Source organism: Nipponia nippon, unplaced genomic scaffold (genome assembly GCF_047370975.1).
Source record: "Nipponia nippon isolate SJK-2023a ecotype South Korea unplaced genomic scaffold, ASM4737097v1 scaffold_3, whole genome shotgun sequence".
Classification (NCBI taxonomy): domain Eukaryota; kingdom Metazoa; phylum Chordata; class Aves; order Pelecaniformes; family Threskiornithidae; genus Nipponia; species Nipponia nippon.
Window position 1 is genome coordinate 70,742,361 of NW_028262347.1, and position 19,570 is coordinate 70,761,930.

Sequence of the window (19,570 nt, forward strand, 5' to 3'; positions counted from 1 at the left end):
GCATGTCAGTGGCTAATAGGGGGAGGGCTGTGCTGTGTTGCTGCAACATGCAAGGAGATGCATTTGAATTTTCTGAAGTTTTCCCCACTGTTTCAGCTGAAATTTTGGGGGATGTCAGAACATTTTTGTACTGACAGAGAAACAGAATGCATCCATGCAGAACATTTACAGTACAGCAGACCAGACTAAGATAGAAACATTTTAAATGGCAAAGTTTTTAATTCAGTCTTTAATTACTGCAGGAAGGGCTTATAAGCATCACTCAACTTGGTTTAAACTTCAGTGTGTTTTTTGAATTGTCAAAGGCAGAGAGTAGATATTTTTCCATTTAAATGAAAATTTGCAGACTTGAATTCTTAGCAATCATAGCAATTTACAGAATGAAACTTGGAGTGATTATGGGTGTCTTAGAGTTCAGAGGTAAACTCTAGCCATAGAATCTGCTCTTGGATTTGAATATTGAGAAGTTCAAAGATGTTTAGATTCAGGTTTAAGAGGAGCCATTCACAAAGACAAGAGACAAATATGGGTTACAGTGTGGGAAGAGTGGCATTCTCACTGATCTTTATTAACCACTAATTTCATAGATTAGAAAGCTTTAATTAGTATTAACAGCATCGAGCCACCAAAACATAAAAGGGAAACAATAAATATACAATTTTATATTCTTATGTTACTGATATCCAGTTAGGAGCTGAAACTCCTGGGTTCAACTGAAGCCTAGAAAGCTACTCTCTCTGTCCTTCCTCCCATTTTGATGATAGGAAGCATCTTCCCCTCCTCTTTCTGCTCCTTTCTTTGCTTTGGGAGAGCAGTGCAGTTACTGGGGATTTCTGCTTTCCTTCCACCCTGTCTCAGTGTTCTCGCCTCTGTGAATGTTGCAGCAAAATTTACCTTCCCTGTTTTGGCTGAATTCCACCATGTCAATCATCCTGTATGCAGGAAAGAAAGGAATCACTATGAAATGGGTGGCTTGATCCAACTTTCTTGATTCCGCTGAGACTGGGCTAAAGAAATCTAGTTACTATGATTTCGGCTTTATTATTTACGCTCTGTGGGGCCTTCAACCATTCATTTAGCTTATGATATTTACAGACAGACAATAGCTCACCTACCCATCCTCTAAGCTAGCAGGAAGCAATGCTAGCCCCAACCCCATGCTAATATACTTGACCTCTCATCAACCTGTATGACTGTATCATCTTATTTATTTCATTTAAATAGCATCTCTCTGGCTCACAGTTCCTGTAAAGTACCATGCAAACAAATCCTTTGCGTGTCTTTGTTATTACTCTGTCTGCAGAACCTCTTAAATGGGTAATTGCCACAGGAGTAGAGTGAACACTTTGAAATTACTAAGGGCTTTTCAGGAACTCAGTATTAATAGTTAATTAAGCTAAGTAAAAATGTCTTAGTTAAGGGCATAGGCAAATTTAAGAGATTATATATTGCTTTTTCTCCTGCTTTATAATTAAAATCAAGTCCCACAGAGGATCTATACCTCTTGTATCTATATCTACCCCCCAGCAAATTTCCTTCTCTTCCTTACACCCTGCTATAGACCATTGGCATAGTATGGTACATTTAGCATAGAAGCTGCTATGCATTGCTTTAGAATTTGTTTTCTTGTTAGATGAAGGCTCAACATTTTTGGCAAGAGAGCTATACTGTTGTTGCTTTGCAGGGCAATCATGCAATAGGAGGGTTGTGGTAAGCAGGGAACATCTTTCTCAGCCTGAATCTCTCTAACTAGAGCCAACCTTGAGGCAGATTGACCCCTGAAGACACAGGTATTGCTATTTTGGCTGAGTTCTCACAGAGGAATTTGTCTGAATGCTGCCCTGTCACTCTTATTCAAACAGTGGTGTAGGTGATGTGAAATTAATAAGCCGCATGAGTCATATACACATGATACTGTATTTATAGCATTCTTGTGAGGTCTCATTAACATGTATTAGAAAAGTGGTTTGAAATTCTCCAGTGCAAGATATCGTATCACAGAAATTCAGAGCATTTTCCAATCTTGACATCAGCTTTAATCAGCTCTTCAATTTAAATTGTCTAGATCTGAACTTCAGTTTGGGATCCTCTCCCTCAGGGTGGCAAGAAGGTTACTGAAATGCTCCCAAACTTCTTGGAAAACTGAGTGAAGATCCAAGAAGTCTGTGGCTTTGGCACTTCCCACGTTACATTTGTACCATAAACCATGCAGATTTTCTCTAGTCTTCCCAGTTCAGCTGCAATATCAACAGTAGAGCCACATAATTAACCAAGAAATATTCTTTCATTACTATGCGTTAATGTAATAGCTGGGAATTCAGGCTCAAATAGTCAACCAAAACATACTCCTTTGCTACTGCATTTGGAGTGGGAGGAAGTGTGGTGGGGGAGAGAACGTGAGTACAAATTGCCTTTTCTCCTCCATTCTCATTTGTTCTCAGCACTGGGCGGGCTTGCTGCCTTCTGACCGGGAGGGAGACAGAAGCAGGGAGTTAAGGCAGCAAATTGGGATTAGTCACTGCAGCAATCTTGCATAGAGGAATATATTATTATTTCAGGCTGACTTTTCTTGGTCTCTTGTCAAAAAGCACAGCTTCTGTGCACAGAGTAAGTGGAGACTTAGCAGAAGAATTTGCTGTGCCACCATTGCTGACATTAGAAAATAGTTTCACAACTGAAAGCTTTTAAAAAAAAAAGATTTGTGGGGTTGTCACGTTACTTCAGGTCGAGGTCTTACCTGTTAAGGATGATGTGCTTCTGCACAGAAGAGAGGAGATGCAAACCCCTTATCCTCTTGGGGAGCAAAGCAATGAAAGTTAAAATAGATTCATTATCCCATAGCTGTGCTCGATGCCTGCAGTGAAGACTGAAGAAGCAGTGAGAGCTCCTGTTAGGACTGGAAACCCATTGGGCTGGTTGCTGTCACCACTGGATGAGGTAACCAGCTTGGTCTCCAAAGGAGCAGCATCAATCCACATCAGTCAGGAGCAAGAAAAGAAAGGATACAGAAGAAAGAGAGACTGCAGAATGCAACACACAGATAAATCAGTCGGAGATAAAAAACACTTATGTTCCTAATCTACTGTTTTTTTTAAAATTAATTTTAAAGGTGAGGAACATGGGAGCAAACCACGTGCAAGTTTTATATGAAATTTGTTTTCTATTTATATATTTTCTAAATATATATATAGCAAAAAGCAGGTAACAATATGGAGAGACTAGCATCAGATAATGGTTGCAAAAGTCTGTGGGGAGGACAAAAGTTTAGTCTGTGCGGGATAAGCAGTGAAGGGATTCAATAAGTAAGCTGACATCATCAAAACACACAGGAAACACATTTTAAATATTAAGTGTTCAATTCAACTCCCAATTATCTAGGATAACAGGAGCTGGGATAAACCAAAGTCAGGGGTAATAAAACATTTATAAACAGGGCTCTAAGAATAAGAGCAATACATCCACCTTGAAAACTTACAAACAAATTTCTGCAGTGGATAGGTGTAGTCTTGAACTGGAGCCAGCGGAGAAGGGAAAAGCCTGAATGACTTGTGCTGTGCATCTGTCCTTGTGTGGCAGCCCGGGGCAGCTAGCCGAACTGGGGAAAAGCAAAGCCAAGATAATGAGAGCGTCAGCATCTGCCCATACCCAGAGCTGACTGCGCTGTGTGGCTGGAGCCCCCGAATTTGGTCACCCAACGTGTAATAACAGTTCTGACTAGGGGATTATTATTCACAGCAAATAATGCTGTGTCAAGCCCCTTAAGTTTCTCCAGTTTCTAACATGACGCACAGTCACTAAAATAGTCCTTGTTTTTATGAACCTTGTGCTGCTCCCGCAGCAGAACAAGCCCTCCTTCTGTTAATTGAGACACGGAGAAATGTCTTTAACTTCTCAAATTACTGAATCAATTTTTTTTCCTCCTCCCCCAACCTCCTTGCTTCCTCCTTCTGCCAGAGATCGCTGTAGCAGGAAAGAAGTCAAACAGCACACTTAATGCAGCTAATTACTTCCTGGATGGGATCATTTTTCTTTTGGATATGCTGCCTGACAGTTAAAATCTCAAAGAAACAAAAAAACAGAAAAAAAAAGAAAAAAAAAAAAGATCTGAGAGGTACTTAATTAAATCCCCCTTAAAAAAATCTGTCTTACCAGGGCAAAATCCTTCTTATCATTTTTTGTGTATGTAGAATCAATTAATTATCACAGTTGTAACTTATTCTGCCCTTTGAGGAGTTTGGTTTGAATTGTAATCGTTATTCTATCTGTGCTCTTGCTCTTTCTCCCTAGATCCTCATTCTGAGCTGCTTTTGCAAAAGCATGCTGGAATTTCTTGGAATAGCTAACATGAAATACTTAAAAAGAAACAAAACAAAACCTACCATGTAAGATGTAGATATCAAATATGCTCTTAGTATTTTTTTTAAAACATAAGTTTGAATAAAATAACAGGCAAGTTTTTCAGCTTCAGATAAAATACTTGAGTTCTCTTAACAAATATAAATCAACTGCTAACATCAGTGAGTTAGCCTAGTACTGCAGGAATCATACTTTGGCCCATGGTATGGAAGTCATAAAGGCCATATTTTTAGGTCTGTGAAGGTACAGAGTGGTGCCAGTGGGATTTTCAAAAGCAAAAAATCATATACTTGATCTGTAAATACCTTTAAAAATCTCAGAGTGCTTTTCACCTAGTGCAAAATGCACTGCCAGTACTTTGCCTAGCCATGAGGGCAAATCAGAGTAACGTTAGGGTTAGCCACGGAGAGGGACGGCACACTTCTGAGACCATGTGTCAAGATCACAGCTTCCCTGGGGAGAAATAAGGAAGGATGATCTTGCCATGAACCTGGCAGACTGGGACCCAAGGGAAACATATTGGATTCACATTTGAATGGAAAAGGTGGCTTTGTTTCCATCCTCACATCTACAGTTATCAAACTGTGCTGGAGCAGGTGATAATGAGAATGGTTTGCATTTGATTTCAAGCTACATTCATGCCAGATTGGACAACAGTTTTTTTTCTGACCTGCATCTGAGTGATAGCTACTGGCTTTTCTAGGACAGCTTAATAAAACAACATGGTCTTTACTTTCCAACTTCTGTCTTACCATGTGTAGATGCAGACTGCTTTTTGTTGGCAGAGATGTGTTTTTGTGTCATTTGGAATTATTTGTAAAGTGATCGTAGCAGGAGATTTCAACGAAGAATGGGTCCTCGTTATTGTAGGAAGTACAATTTTTTCTTTTGTTATTATTTAATTTTATATGGAAGAACGATTTGCTTTGTTAGCCCTTAAAACTTAGAGGTAACACAACAGCTCATGGGCTGAACAGGCTTCAATACACTGTTCTGCACCAGGCACAATACTGCACCTCATTTTATTTCTCAGAGCTGCAAAAGAAGACAACTTTGATTATTAAGTGAAACAGATATGATCTTGAATCTTTCTTTAGATCTCAAAATCTTCTGTTCCTCCACAAACTTCTTGTCAGGTTAGAGAACTAGCGATGGGGAGAGAGTCTGGGATAATAGCACCTTGTATGTTATAGTGGTGTGAAGAGGAAAAATTTGAGGAACTCAGATGTGTCAGTATGAGGCACAGAGCCTCATCTTAGGGACTGAAATTGTTATGTGCTCATAAAGATCACTCTCAATTGCAAAGATGCCCAGGACTATAAAGATGTAGCTCTTTCATTTTATTTTTGCTTCTGTGTGCTTCGGTAACAATTGGTGTGGTGTGATTTTTTGATTTCACACTTGCTAATTGCTATATGTTTCAGGAGCACGTGTCGGTTTTGTTTCACAGCAAGAGCCCTAATTGTGAATAACTCCTTGTCGCTGCTGTGCACTTTCAAATCTTTTGTAGGTTAGTCAAAAAAGTCGTACATTATGACAGTATGAAGCGCTCGGAAAGAAGCCTATTTTTATGATAGAGGTGAAGATGTGTTACACCAAGGCAATGTGTTTTGAGAGAATAATAGATCTCCCAAATCTGTATTCATCTGCACATGTTACTTTGTACATAATGGGACTTTCATCTGGCTCAAGGAATACAGGACAAATTATTTCACAAGGATGATATGTCCTTGTACTGTTTTTCCAGTGAATTGAACACAAAAAGGTCTTCCATTACCATCACTCATGCATGTGTCTTTTTCCCCCTTTCAAGTAGAGACAAACAGGAATAAAAACGAAAAACCCACAACATTTCTCCAGCTCCTGTGGCCGATACTAAGACATTCCTGCTCTTTGGAGCATGGTCTCTAGTGTTTGGGTCTAGTCTTTCCTATTTATGCAGACTTCCTGCACTTTTGTGCATCTTTATAAGGACATTGGTATTCTTCTCTTGCTGTATTGTTGGTATGCAAAGTGTGAGAACTGAATGAAGAGCTTATAGGGCTAATAAGATGAGAAAGAAGAATACCATCAAATGGATTATAGTTTATTCATAAACATGCAAATACTTAATACAAGTATGAATGTTCACTCTTTCACACATGCACTAAGAGATGTATTTGCAACAGCAGGGATAAGCAGAGCATGGCCGATTTGGTTACTGTAGAAAAATACATCTTTGCTTATAAGCTGAGCTGTGGTAACTGATTGTGTTTATGATCCAAACCTTTGGGGTAATTTAAACCAATGATGGTGCTTGAAGCAAACTCAGAGTATGCTCCCAGTCTGTTACTACTGGTGTTTCATTAAGCTGTGGAGAAGCTGTTGCTTGCAAATGATTTTTCATGCTGTGAGATGTAGGGAGCTCACAGTGCTGTTGGGTGATGAGTTTCTCTGAAGAAAAACACGGTAGCACTGAGCCATAAGTTTCTTCTGTGTGCTCTCCGCGCTCTTGGTACCACTTGAGAAATCATCACAAGAACATGCCTGGAGTTGCAATACTTAGTACAACCTATTGTCATTTAGCCACAAACCCCCTCATCCCCCCGGCCAAACACCAAACCTTCTCCCTTCTCTGCTGCTTTAAATTTCTAAAGGCAGGTGGGAAACGGCTTGGTCAGGAGCATACTTCTGTCCATTGACTCTCCTGGCACCTGAGTTAGGTGGCAAAAATTACATCAGGGATAAACCTGAGCTGAGAAACAAAAGTGTTTTCTGGTGTTGGTAGTAAAGGGGTTTCATTGCTGCATGGGCACACTGGAGTAGAAGCGGAGGAAAAACTGAAAGGGATCAGTAAGGACCTGGTGGAGAGTAAGTCAAGAATGTATTTAAAATTTTAAAAAGCTATAAATAACTAACAGAAGCCACTCATTTGGCTTGGTTACCAAACAGCTCCCATTGCCACTGGGTCTCAGTGCTGCCAGTGTGCATGGTCTTGCATCTTTCTGATGGGTAGGTTGTGTATGTATGCATACATAAAGGACCATGCTCTGCAAGTGGAGAGATTTAAAGGTGCACACTTGACTTAAAAAAAAAAAAAAATCTTAGTGCCCAGCTCTGATTTTTTTGAAGTTCTTGTAGATATTTATCTGGATTCTAAGACACCTATATACATTTACAAAACTGATCTTAGTGACTTTTCATGGTCACATATGTGGAAAAAGAATAACCTGAATTTTGGTATTCTGAAGTACAGGCAGGTGTGCTCAGAGGAGGATCATGAAAAATGTTTTGGTTCAGTCAAAGAGTTGGGCAAGAGCTTAGGCAATATATTTATTGCTTGAATTTTTACTGCAGGAATTAATGAAGTAAGAGAGATTTGTATATTTGCATTGCAGTTATTGAGAAATGACCATACTGAGACTGGCAAATGGCAGCCAGCCAACTGGACTATAATATTTTTTGTCTGAATTAGTGTAATGCAAAATGACCAGCGCTTATGTATGGAAGCACCACTTGCTGTAAACTAAAGAAAAGGCAAAAAAATCTATGTCATCATCTCCTTCCTACCCTTTCACTGGTGACAAAAATACTTCATAAAGTGGAAGAAACAAACAACAACATAAACCAATACATGGTGAGCTCATATTTAGAAGTTAACTGGGAAAGAAAACCGTTATCACTTTTAAATTGTGCATATTTTTATATGTCACAATGATAATATTATATATTGCATTGTCTAGTGACCTGAAAGCTTTTTACATTACCAATGAGTTCATGCCTATGAAATAAAGCTCAGTAAATACTTACTGTGGGGTATGACCTGGAAAGGTCATGTTGACTTATTTAAGGTCATGCTGTTTTTAACATAATCCTTTTCAGAAGAGACAATGAAGGATTAGCATCCTGAATTAAAATGAGGAAACAGTGTTATAAAATTATGTATTTTTGTTTTACAGCCAATTCTACTTATAGGGAACAGACTTCCCATTGATGATTTCCACACACCCTTTTCTCAGCTGACTTTCATCTCTCAGCGTATTAAGTCTTCTCTTGCCTGGCTAGCTATTTTCATGCCTGGGGAAAAGCTCTGTCAGGTATTAAAAGAGAAATACATAAAAGAAAGCTAATGGCTAAGGTTTAATTCTATAAATTCTGCATTCAAAGGGTTTGTAACTGCCAAACCAGCTAGAAATTTAATCTGTATGCTCTCCATACTATTACTGCTGAGCTATCTCAGCCTAAGATACTAGGCTGATGAATGTATTTATAAAGGTTTGTCTGCATCCCTGTTGGCCAGTGAATAACTGCCAAGTGTAAAAACCACAACAGCAGCAAGGAATAATAATTTGTATGAAGAGAATACAAAACCTGCAGAACAGGGTTCTCAGCATCACCTAATGAGTCAAGACTTTTATTATTCTTTGAATGACTTTTTAGCAATCTCACTTCATAAAAGACACAAAACAAATTAGAAGGAAGTTTCAGAGGTTTATTGCTCTTTGACAGCTCAGGAAGAGAGACCTTGATCTCCTGATTGATTCTTGTGCACAGGGCCAGCCTTTGTCACATAGGCAGAGGATTTATGAACATGCTTACATCTTTTGCTGAGTAGGACCTTTTGTATGCTTAAAGTTATATGCCTTCCTCAGTCATGGGCATCATGTACTTTTATACTGCTGAAAAAGAGACTAGCTAAACAAAATTTAAACCCTATAGTATCAATTTAGACAAAAAAGATTAGGAGCCGTAATACATAAAAATGGCAATACAAATCTGAGTTGCAGCTGGCATCATACCATACACAGCTGATGTTTCTGGTCCCATCTGACTCTTGATGTTTAAAAGAAAGGTGCACAGAGAGAAAAAAGCATCTGCAGAAGGCAGTTTGTTTAGTCTTAAGTGGATAAATCAAATTCTTCAGATCTGTCTCTCCCTACACAATACAGAGGGAGCCTAGATGATGAGATTTGACTGTATGCCCAATTTTTAGTTTGATAAAACAAAGCCAGATGAATCCCACACCAAGTACAGAAGTCTCAGCATAAAAGTGCTGACCAACATGTCGTTAAGGCCTCCTCACTTTGAAGGTAACAGGGTATTCACTATTTTAGTTATACACATAGAGGTGTGCAGAATATTTAAGCAAGTTCTTGCGATAGATAGCACGCAAGTGGATCCCAATAAAGGATAAATGTGGTGGCTGTGTATCAGAGCAGAAGTAGAAGGAATGATTATTTTCCTGATCTGGTAAACAAAGTTGCAGAAGATTCTGTTTTCTGAGTTGAAGCCATTAAGGTGCTAGGAGAGGACATTGTGGCAGAATTATATCTTTCACAAAAGCCATATAACACTCAGTAACCTGGACTGTCCTCCCTCAGACAGGTAACAGCAGTCATTCTCCCCTGGCTGGTCTCTTCCTCTGGGCAGGTGGGGTGGCACGTGTTACATCTGAAAGGACTTCACCTCACAGCTGAGGATCCCAACGCCATTTCCTAAGCTCTTTGTATTCACTCCCCTCATTCACTTCCTTCAAGTTAACCTGTGGCAGCTGTACTAAAAACTAAACACTTGATACACTATGACCAAATAAATCCTGCTGGAGTTATCCCTGCAGGGGAAGGTGGCAGTGACAAGCTATGAGTTTTTGCAGCATTAGAGAGTTTGGTAGTGTTCATGACTACTGAGCAGCACATTGCCAGCAGTGGTGTGATGGAGAACTCTTCTGTGGGTAGGAATTTATCAAATCAGTACAAATGGCTGAGCTGAGCCTAAAGCCACACTAGAAATGAATTGAAAATCAGGCTGTAGCAACAACTGAAATCTTCTGTGTGGATTTGTAATTGACCCTGTGCTGTACAGAGAATTACAGAGCTCATCTCTTGCTATTAATCAGGGAAATGGCACTGGCTGCTTGCCTTTCTTTGAGCACAGGTTGGGAAAAAGCAAAAAAAACCCAAACAAACCACCACCAAGCAAAACAACCAACCCCCCAAAAAGCTGCACAGCAAATACTTTAGCAAGAAAAAAACATTCAACCACAGGAACTATGTATAAATAACATGAGAAGATCTCAGCAGGTTATCTGGTCAGCTCTTGCCAATTTAGAGAACACATGAGCACAACAGGGTAATCAAAGGGCAGAATATCAGGTTCCGCTTGGATCTGAAAACAAAATAAACCTGTACTTGAACCTGACTATGCAGTCTTTCAGGGAATGCTATAGCAGCACTATGGTTATGGCTTTGGGCAGAAAGGTAGTAAGTATTTTGGAGCACAGAATAGGAAGACTGGTGATCTGGATTTAGATTTTCTTTTTTCCTGACTATGCCATGGCTCCTGTGACCTTTGAAGAAAGGGTGGTGGGTGTTTGAGGCTTTTTTTCTGGGGAGGTTGAGGGGCAGGGAGGGATAGAAAAACGAGTGGCAATAAGGCAGACCACTTGTTTAAGGTCAACTCCAGACCAAACTGAAGTCAACAGCTTAGATGGGGACAAAACGTACCCACATCTGCTTTTGAATTCTTCATGTCAGAAAAACTGATTTGAAACAGAAAATTATTATTTTTTTCTATTAATGGCTCCTTATTTCAAATTTCCAAAACTCTCTACTAGTCTCAGAACATATTTGAAAAAACAGAGGTTTTGAAAATACTTAAGAGCACTTTGGCACCTAATTCCCATTGAAATCACTTGGAGTTATGGAACAAGGAGTTAGGCTCCTGGAATAGCCCCTATCTTTAAGTTTATTCATTGGCGTCTAGTCTGTTCTCTTATTATAGATTAACACAGGGGGGAACAGAAAGTCTTGTTCTCTTCCACCATTTTCCACTAAGTTGCTTTGTGTTTTCAAATGAATTGGATAACCAGCTTGGTCTCCAGTTTCTCAGATAAGTGAAAACTCTAGCTTCCTCCCAGCTGTGCTCTTTGTAGATAATGCAAATAGCAAAACATTGCATTCTGTCTTTAAGAACTAGTTCACTTGTGCACATATGAAGGGTATATATACACCCTATCAATTCAAAATGAAGGCATTTTCATTTTTGTAGTACTTTTATAAGGCTCAGTCTCTACCCCTCCGTCATACTCTCTGCCAGAGCATGTAAGATGAAGTTCAGCTGACACCAGTCCAGTTCCTCTCAGCTGCACAGCAGTGATGGAGCATGTCGTGGTCACAGTTTTCTCATGGTGCAATATCAGTCTTCATGTCCTGTTGAACATCAGGAATTTTCTGTGTGACTTTCTAATGTCACTTTTCAGCATCATCAGCTGTTCAGAAGCTGTTTCAGCATCAGAAGCTTGTATTACAGACTTCCGTCATTTGCACAGGTGAATCCACAGTTTTGGAGCTGAAGCACTAAACAGCATGAATGAATTTGTCCTTCATCATTCAGAAAACATGTCTCCTCCAGTATTCCTTCTCATCTTCCATAGGGCACTTTGAAATGTAAGACACCTCAAAGATCATTTGACACCATGGAAAGACAGATTTCTTTCTAATAATCCAAGTTCTTAAAAATCCACATTAATTTCTCACTGACTCTGCCTTTTCCTTCAGCATTTTCCTGGGGTGATCTGTTCCATCTTCTTTCCTCTATGATGGAGAGAGAATTGAAGTATAGTTGGACATGTTTTGACCTGTAGTCGCTGTGCTGTGAAAGCACTTACTCTCAACTGATGGAGAGTATGTACGTTCTTAGGATAATGTATATGTGGAGCATACGATTCAATTAACTCCTTTTCCTAGAAAGTAATCTTTCTTTTCCTTTCTCCCTAACTTCTTTTTTTTGGAATTTAACAGAGGAGCCACCTAGCATGAACTTGTCTTCCCACCTGGCCTATGTGCAATTCTGATCATATTACATTTTTTCAGGTAGAAATTTGCTTTAACTGCTCTCCCAAAGATAGAGTACTGATTGGAGAAGATCACTACAAGGGCCAGTTTGACAGAGTTAAGGGAATTGATGAGACAATGTAATCTGTTTCCTGTGCCCTTTTTTGTTTTCTGTTATTCACATACAGTCTCAAGAGGGAAGATGCCTTTTAATTAAAGCACATGGTTCATCTGGCATGTGTATGTGTTTGGGTATGTCCAGAAGGGACAGCTAAACTTTAATTGCAGAGGCTCCAGAAAGGTCTGAGTGGATAGGTAAAAGTGTTAGTGGTTGGGGAAGGGGTCCAAATTCATATTTTCCTTCAGAAGAATTATCCTTTTTGACATAATGTTAGTACTAGAGAAAAGTTAAAAATCTAGAGTGGAGAGAAAGCAAACTATATCTGCCCGAGAGTGAACTGTCATATTCGGGGTGTATATGTGCAGTTAGGACCATAATAGGGAGAAATGCCATCTGTGAAGTTCTAACCTAGTTCTAAACTTTGTCAACATCAAGGTCTCTGGATCACTGTGGTTGGGTTTTGCCCTCTCCAGTTTACACTAGAAAGATGGGATAGAAGTATCTATTTAGCAATAATTTATTAAATATTAGATATGCTAACAAGACGATACATGAAAGATATTAGCCTTACTGAATGCAAACATTTATTTTTCACATATTTAGCATTCTGCCATTTACTTAATGCTATCATAATAGCACTCGATAGTGTCAAGAAAGATTTCATTCCAGTGGCTCTAAAGTAGATTATTAACTTCAGAATGGTAGCAAAACATGATGGACTGTACATACCGTATTGACGTTTGCTTAAAAAACGTCCTCATATTCTGAATTGGTGCACAGAGAGGGGAAAAAAATACCTGTCCCTTTAAAACTGTCTCCCAGAGCAAAGAAATGTTGAAGCTCATTTATAAAATATGACTAGCAGATTGTTATTACTGGCTTTTTAAGACTGAGAATAGCAACAGTGCTGAGGACACTACTCATAGAGCAGAATGCCAGAAATGGTGTGTTAACCTGAATCAAACATCATAAATTATTGAGAACTGCTGCTTTTCCTATCTTTTCACTTCTTAAAATATTCCTTTCTGCATGGAAAATCTTGAGGATAAGGGTTTCCATTTCTCCCATGTTTTGTTACAAATCTGTAACATTTTTGTTCACCGTCTTGAAGACCATTTCAAACAATCCTTTCCTCTTGCAGTCAACACTCGTCAAGTCTGTGCCTGCTCCAGAATTCACTGGAACATGTGGAAAGGTCAGGACGTACTTTCTTCCCTATATTCTATAAGGATGACTTTGCCTTTTTTGTTAAAACTATAGGATCTAATAATGATAGCTAACAGTTCCAAAGACGACTCGGTGTGGGGCAATTTCCACTCAGTCTTCATCTGTTCTCAGAGAGGATCTTTCTCAGGTCATGGCTATGAAAACTGCTTTTTCTGAGACTGCTTGTATCTTTTTGTGAAACCGTACCAGTTTCAGTCACATGAAATGTTTTTTATTGAGAGCCTTTGAAACACGAGTAAAGAGACTGGATGTGGAACATAAACAGTCTAAGGTTTGATGTTGCAACATTTAGCAGAAAATACTCTGTGAAGAGTATGAGCAGGGAGCTGTGAAAATAAGAAAGGTATGGTATTGGGCTGAGTGAGATGATGCAGTAATGATGGAAGCAAGGTGGGAAACTGAAGGGTCATCTAAAGTAAAGATTTAATTATTAATTCACACTTCAAAACACAGCTAAATTTTGTGAAACCAGAGCTTGTTGCCTGTTTTGGATGGTGACTTCACACTGCAACAGAAGGGAGTTTTAGGGACCCCTCTTTTTTCTAGCTATAAAGGATTGGAAGGTGGCTGGGATCATCCCAAAACTGTGAAGTGAAGCCTGCACACAGAGAGAGAGAGAGAAAATTTTATAAAATACAGTAAATTACTAAAACAGTTTAAATAGGCCAGAATTTGACTCTGTTCCCTGCACAGAGGCTCACATGAAACAATAGATTTCCAACAGGTGCATAGTAGATTTATTGGGGATAAGATTCCAATTTCTGAATAAAATGAATGTTTACCATTTTCATTGCAATTGTTCTTCAGTATCATTTATTACCATGAGAGGAAAAACATATATTAGGAAGCTGGTGGAAAAATACTGTGACATGACTTTTATGCATGTTTTGCAATACTATTTATTTTATGAAATTTCTTATGTGCTTTCTGTGGAGGTACCACTGCAAGACTATAGCAGAGGCCAAGATCCTGAAATCTGGATCCCAGTCCTATCTTTGTTATAAGGCTTGGACTCACTGCACCCGGTGACAGAGGACTGCAGGAATTTTGCCAAGCTGGGAGCACAGACCCTTTGGCTGTTTAGTGCACTTCCAAAAGTAATTCAGATCTCAGATGAATCCACAGGTACTCTGTCTGAAAAGGTCATCCTGGCTCTCAGTCATTCCATTTAAGTACCTAGAATTAAGTAAGATGAATCTTGGTGAGAATGAGTCATCGTGTGATTTAGAATCTAATTAGCATTATTGGCCACTGGAACAAAATATATCTGAGTATAGTAGAATCAGTCACATAAATAGCCAGTATTTCATCCAAGAAGCCTGGATATAGTGTTCAGTATTGTCTTGTAATACTTACATTGATGTTCTTTTTGACTGCCATTATACAGTAGGTGATCATAATGATACTTTTGCCCTAAGAAGTAGATCCTCATAGCTTTAATATTTGCTCCTGCTTTGGGATTTCAGATGCCCACTTGAAAACTCTGTAATACTTCAGGATTTTCTCTAGAAGAGCTGACAGAAGTCATATTTGTTCAGGGTCTTAGTTCCATTTGTCTAGCATTAGATAACGTGCTGCAGTTACCAGTACTTTAATTTTACAGAGCTGATGAGCATCCACAGCTCCTCGTAAAGTCAGCAGAACATGTAACTGTGCACTTTTGATAACTGGGTCCTGGCCCAATGCGTTTCATTGTGAGACGTTCAAAAGCGAAAGTACATAAAATTAGTAGCTGGTTTGCAACTTTGATCTCTTCCTCGTGTAAAACTCATGCTCTTCTAAGGGAATAAACTGAGGATATAGACTTCTGAAAAGAGAATTCTGAGCTCTGCTGCACTCCATTTATTTTCCTATTACTCTTCGAATATTGTTTATTTGACATGTTGTATATCTCCTTGTCTCCCCCTCCTTTTTATTTTAATTGGGACCTGGTTATTGGCTGGAAATTCCACTAGCGTGACTCATCCCTGCGCTGGAAATGACTGTGAACAGGCATCACATTGTGGAATTTACTTACCCCCACCCCCCTTTTTTTTTTCTAAGTGCTTTAGCATGGCATGAGCTTGTAATAATAAACTAGGAAGGAAGTTGGAGGTAATCATTTGGTTCTGAATGCACAAGCCCTGCCAAATTTCCCCACAGGCATGAAACAGCCGCTCAAGCTGTGACACCAGCAAATTAAATCCTGGAGGTAGCTGACCAGAAGTAATGAAATGTGTATTTACCATACTGATGCTGTCAGTCCTAAGACACACTGGCTTTACAATCTAGTTAAGTGGGGCATGTTTGTCACTTCCAGCAGTACTTAGAAAAAATACTCAGGTTCGCCCCTAGCCTTCTTCCCAAAATCACAAGACCGGTCCTGGCCGGTAACCCTCACCTCATACAACATGAAGAACAGGATGTCCAGAATGTTCTGTTCTTTTAAAACACTGCCAAAGTGAAATCTGTATCCCAAAGGAGATAAGTGATTTCATCTTATGACATGTTAATTGCCAAGCCTTTTTATTCATCCCTTATCTGCCACCTCATTCTATAAACCAAACCTTAGAGCTGAAATGAAAGGATAAAAATTATTTCAGGAGCCACTGGATAATAAACAACAGATGCTTCCCACAAACCATGTGTCCCATGCATGCAGCAGTTTAAAAGCCTGGGCACACACAGGTGTGTGCAAGAGGGCCACATAATCACTGAAAAGAAGAGGTACCACTTAAGGGAGGGATGCATTATGCAGGTAGGTGCAGGAGTGAGATGGATGAGCCACACCGCTACTGAAGAGATGTCACTCAAAAAATGCCTGTGTGTCATGGCAGCAGTGGTTCAAAAGCATCTGGACACAGGCACACGAAGAAGGGAGGCTATCGTTTCACAATCCCCACATGCTTAGGAGATAAAGGACTCAGAAAAAGTTATTTTCCCCAGTCAGGTGTTGTCATAGGGAGCAACAGCATCTCATTCTGTGACTTTTCTATGTATTTAGCTAGCAGAGGCATGTCATGCTAATTGTGTGAAACTATTGAAGAAGGTTAGTGGATCATTTGCTGAATGGTACTTGCAGTGAATTTAAGAAAACATTGCGAGGGGAAAAATAAAAGTATGGTCTTCAACATGGTTAATACAATACCCATGGAAGAATCAAAGAATAAAATCACAGCCCATATGAGCAGTCTGAAAGCATCTAATTATATCCTAGGAATGTCTATAACTCTGCAATTATATGCTTAATTTCCAGCTGTACTTGATTAACATCACAAATGATTTTTAATACCACCAAACACAAGGAACTTGCTTTGAACTGTTTGTTGGCACGTATAAATTTGTTGGGCTCTTTTGTCCGTCTCTTCATAGCAAGGTAGGCACGTTGAATTAGTACCATGCAGTTCAGCCACAAAGGCAAGGGAAGGCCAGAGTAATTTTAGAGATAACGTCATTCGCTTTCCTTTAGTGAAACATTCAAACGCAAGTCAATGGAAGGTCAGAACCCATTGACTTCTATGGGATTATACATGCACTTCAAGCTTAATATGTAGAAATAAACTTGCTGAATCAGGTCTGTCTGTCCTTGCTTGGCCTTGGAAGACAACCATGCTTTCTGTGATACAATAGTGCACATGCTTCTGGAAAGCCAGCCGGTGGGTGCCTTCCTTCTCCTGTCTTCCCATGTCAAGAGAGCTGAAGTAGCAATCATTCCACATTTTCTTAGTGCGAGGGGAGGAAGAAGGATAAGAGAATGTCTACTAGTTTTTGACCAGATCTAAACATAATCCTCGGTAAAAGGTTTGAATCTGTGTGGATCCAAATGTGGATCCAAATGCTGGATCAGGATTTAAAGCAAAATACAAACACTTGAAATGTGGTATTTTGATCTACTCAAGGGTAAGCCTGTTGAATTCAGCTGAGGCTAAGGAAAACACATGGAAGCTTTTGCATAATTGTAGTCTTACATTGTAAATCTTTTGGAGCAATCACTCTGCCATCTGTGAAAAATCACCCAGAATTCCACACCAAACTATTCATCCATTGATAACATTGGTTTATATAATTTCAGCAACTTAAAAGTCATTTTCTAAAAGACTAATCAAAGCAAACCTCAAATCAGCAGCTGAAGTTACATTGCCTCTATTTTTAACCTCAGGCTTGAAGCTGTCTAGACTGGTTATCTTATTTGGGCTGGATTTATACACTTGTTACCTTGTTCTCATGTTGGGTCAGATGAGTGGGTTTGCTTAGGTCCTTTCTTCTCAAGCCTATAGTTTTGCCTATAGGGTGATATGACCTTAGGTACACTGTGAAATCTCAAAAACCCAATGATAAGAGCCAATTAATGATGAGATAATATATGTAAAGGCAAACTACTGTTGTTTAAAATCTTACCATCCTAGAACCAATTCTTGGTTCTTGGGGGTTTTTTTGTTGTTTTTGATTACCAGAAGTTGACACCACCATATGTGTGAATTCCAAATAGGGAGCCTGGCTCCTGCAGCATAAATGCAAAAAAAAAATATTATTATGGAAGAATCCCCACTAAACAAAACTACAGGAAGACAGGAGGTAGCCAAGCTGATAGAATTACTCTCTGAAGGAGGCATCTAGCCCTTTGGTACAGGAACAACTTGACTGAATAAGTAGTGAATGAATAAACTAGCCATGGTTGCCCATCCTGCCCTCCAAATAGCACTCTCGGCCTGTGAAATATGAAGGAGATAAAGATACCATGGAGTTGGGAATTGAAAATATCAGATGATGTAGTTTTCACTGGGGGTAAAAAAACTCTAAGCAGGAACATGGCCTAATAAACAAAAAGGCAACTCTTGATTAAAGCTTGAACTTTTCCTTCTCATTAATTACCATGAATCTGTTTTGAAATTCCTGTAGAGAACAAGTGCTTCTTGCTGACAGCTGGTTTGCAATTAATAAAAAGGAAAGTGTTTTCAGCTGGCAATGACTTAACATGCTCATGATATATGAAAACAAGGTTAAATTGCTTCTTTCTCTCTACTACTAATAAAAGAAATATTGAAAATGAAATGGTGTAGCTTAGGAAATGAAAAGTGCCAACCAAAGCCATGGACCTAGTGCTGAGAGCTGCTTATCACCTGGTACTTGCTGGAGTGGACATATTTGGAAAAGCTTAGTCAGTGCCAAAAATTATTCTTCGGTTGCAGGCTTTCAGAATATATTGCATTGAAGAATATATGATCCTGTTTCTGCAAGATAAAGGAGTCTTGATTTCATAATCTCTTTTTTGGGATTTAAATGACTTACACTTTGTGGCTTTTATTGGGAATCTTCTTGCCCCTGATACCCTTTTTAATCTCATCCTCCTTCTGCTCTACTCCTCCTTCTGTCAGGAAAGAAAGGCGGAGGCTTTGTTCTTCGGGATGTAAGGGATGGAGTAGCCAGAGCATCAGAAAGAGCATGGCAGGAACTAGCCTCCGCTGCAGAGAGACTGGCCTGATAATCAGATACCTGTGGTCTTTGGCTGACTGTGAATTGTATTCTGGAAAAATTGCTAGGGTTTGATGTTAACTGTCTTGCAGAATATGAAATGTAACTTTATCACAAATATAACATGAGTATCCTATGAATACCAAGGGAAATGGGTAAAAGTGAAATAATAGATTTTACTTCAGCAAGGTCTTTATTCTTGTCTTGTAGAATGCAGAACCTTTCCAGGTTACTGTCCGAGAAGACAATTGTATCATTGTCTCCCTGGAAGCATCTGATGTGGTGAGCTCATCCTCTGTATATGTTGTGAAGATAGCTGGAGAATCCAAGAACTACTTTTTCCAGTTTGAAGAATTCAATAGCACTTTACCTGCCCCCGTGGTTTTTAATGCCAAATACCATGGCCTATATTACATAGTAACTCTGTTGGTAGTGAACTCAAATATGGTTTCCAAGTCAGCAAGATCAATCACTGTGTTAACCAGTAAGTAACGCCTTATTCTTTTTTTCTTCTGTTTCTTCTCTTTGTGTGTGTGGGTTTTTTTTCCCTAGAAGTTCTTCTTGTGGAGAAGGTGGGGTGGGGTGGGGTTTTTTTGGTTTTGAT

The 19,570-nt window shown here is 39.3% G+C and overlaps 1 protein-coding gene across 3 annotated transcripts in view; it reads left to right on the forward strand.

Annotated features, from left to right (window-relative positions):
* The window catches only part of PTPRO (protein tyrosine phosphatase receptor type O), a 155,843-nt gene that overhangs the window by 69,585 nt on the left and 66,688 nt on the right, over positions 1 to 19,570 (forward strand). For 2 of the 3 annotated variants that reach the window (XM_087767500.1, XM_087767503.1), the window contains exon 2: positions 19,177 to 19,450. The exons of the other annotated variant lie outside the window; for it this stretch is intronic. In XM_087767500.1, coding sequence (XP_087623626.1) covers positions 19,177 to 19,450 — 274 coding nt within the window. The remainder of the gene's footprint in view (positions 1 to 19,176; positions 19,451 to 19,570) is intronic. 3 annotated transcript variants of the gene reach the window in all.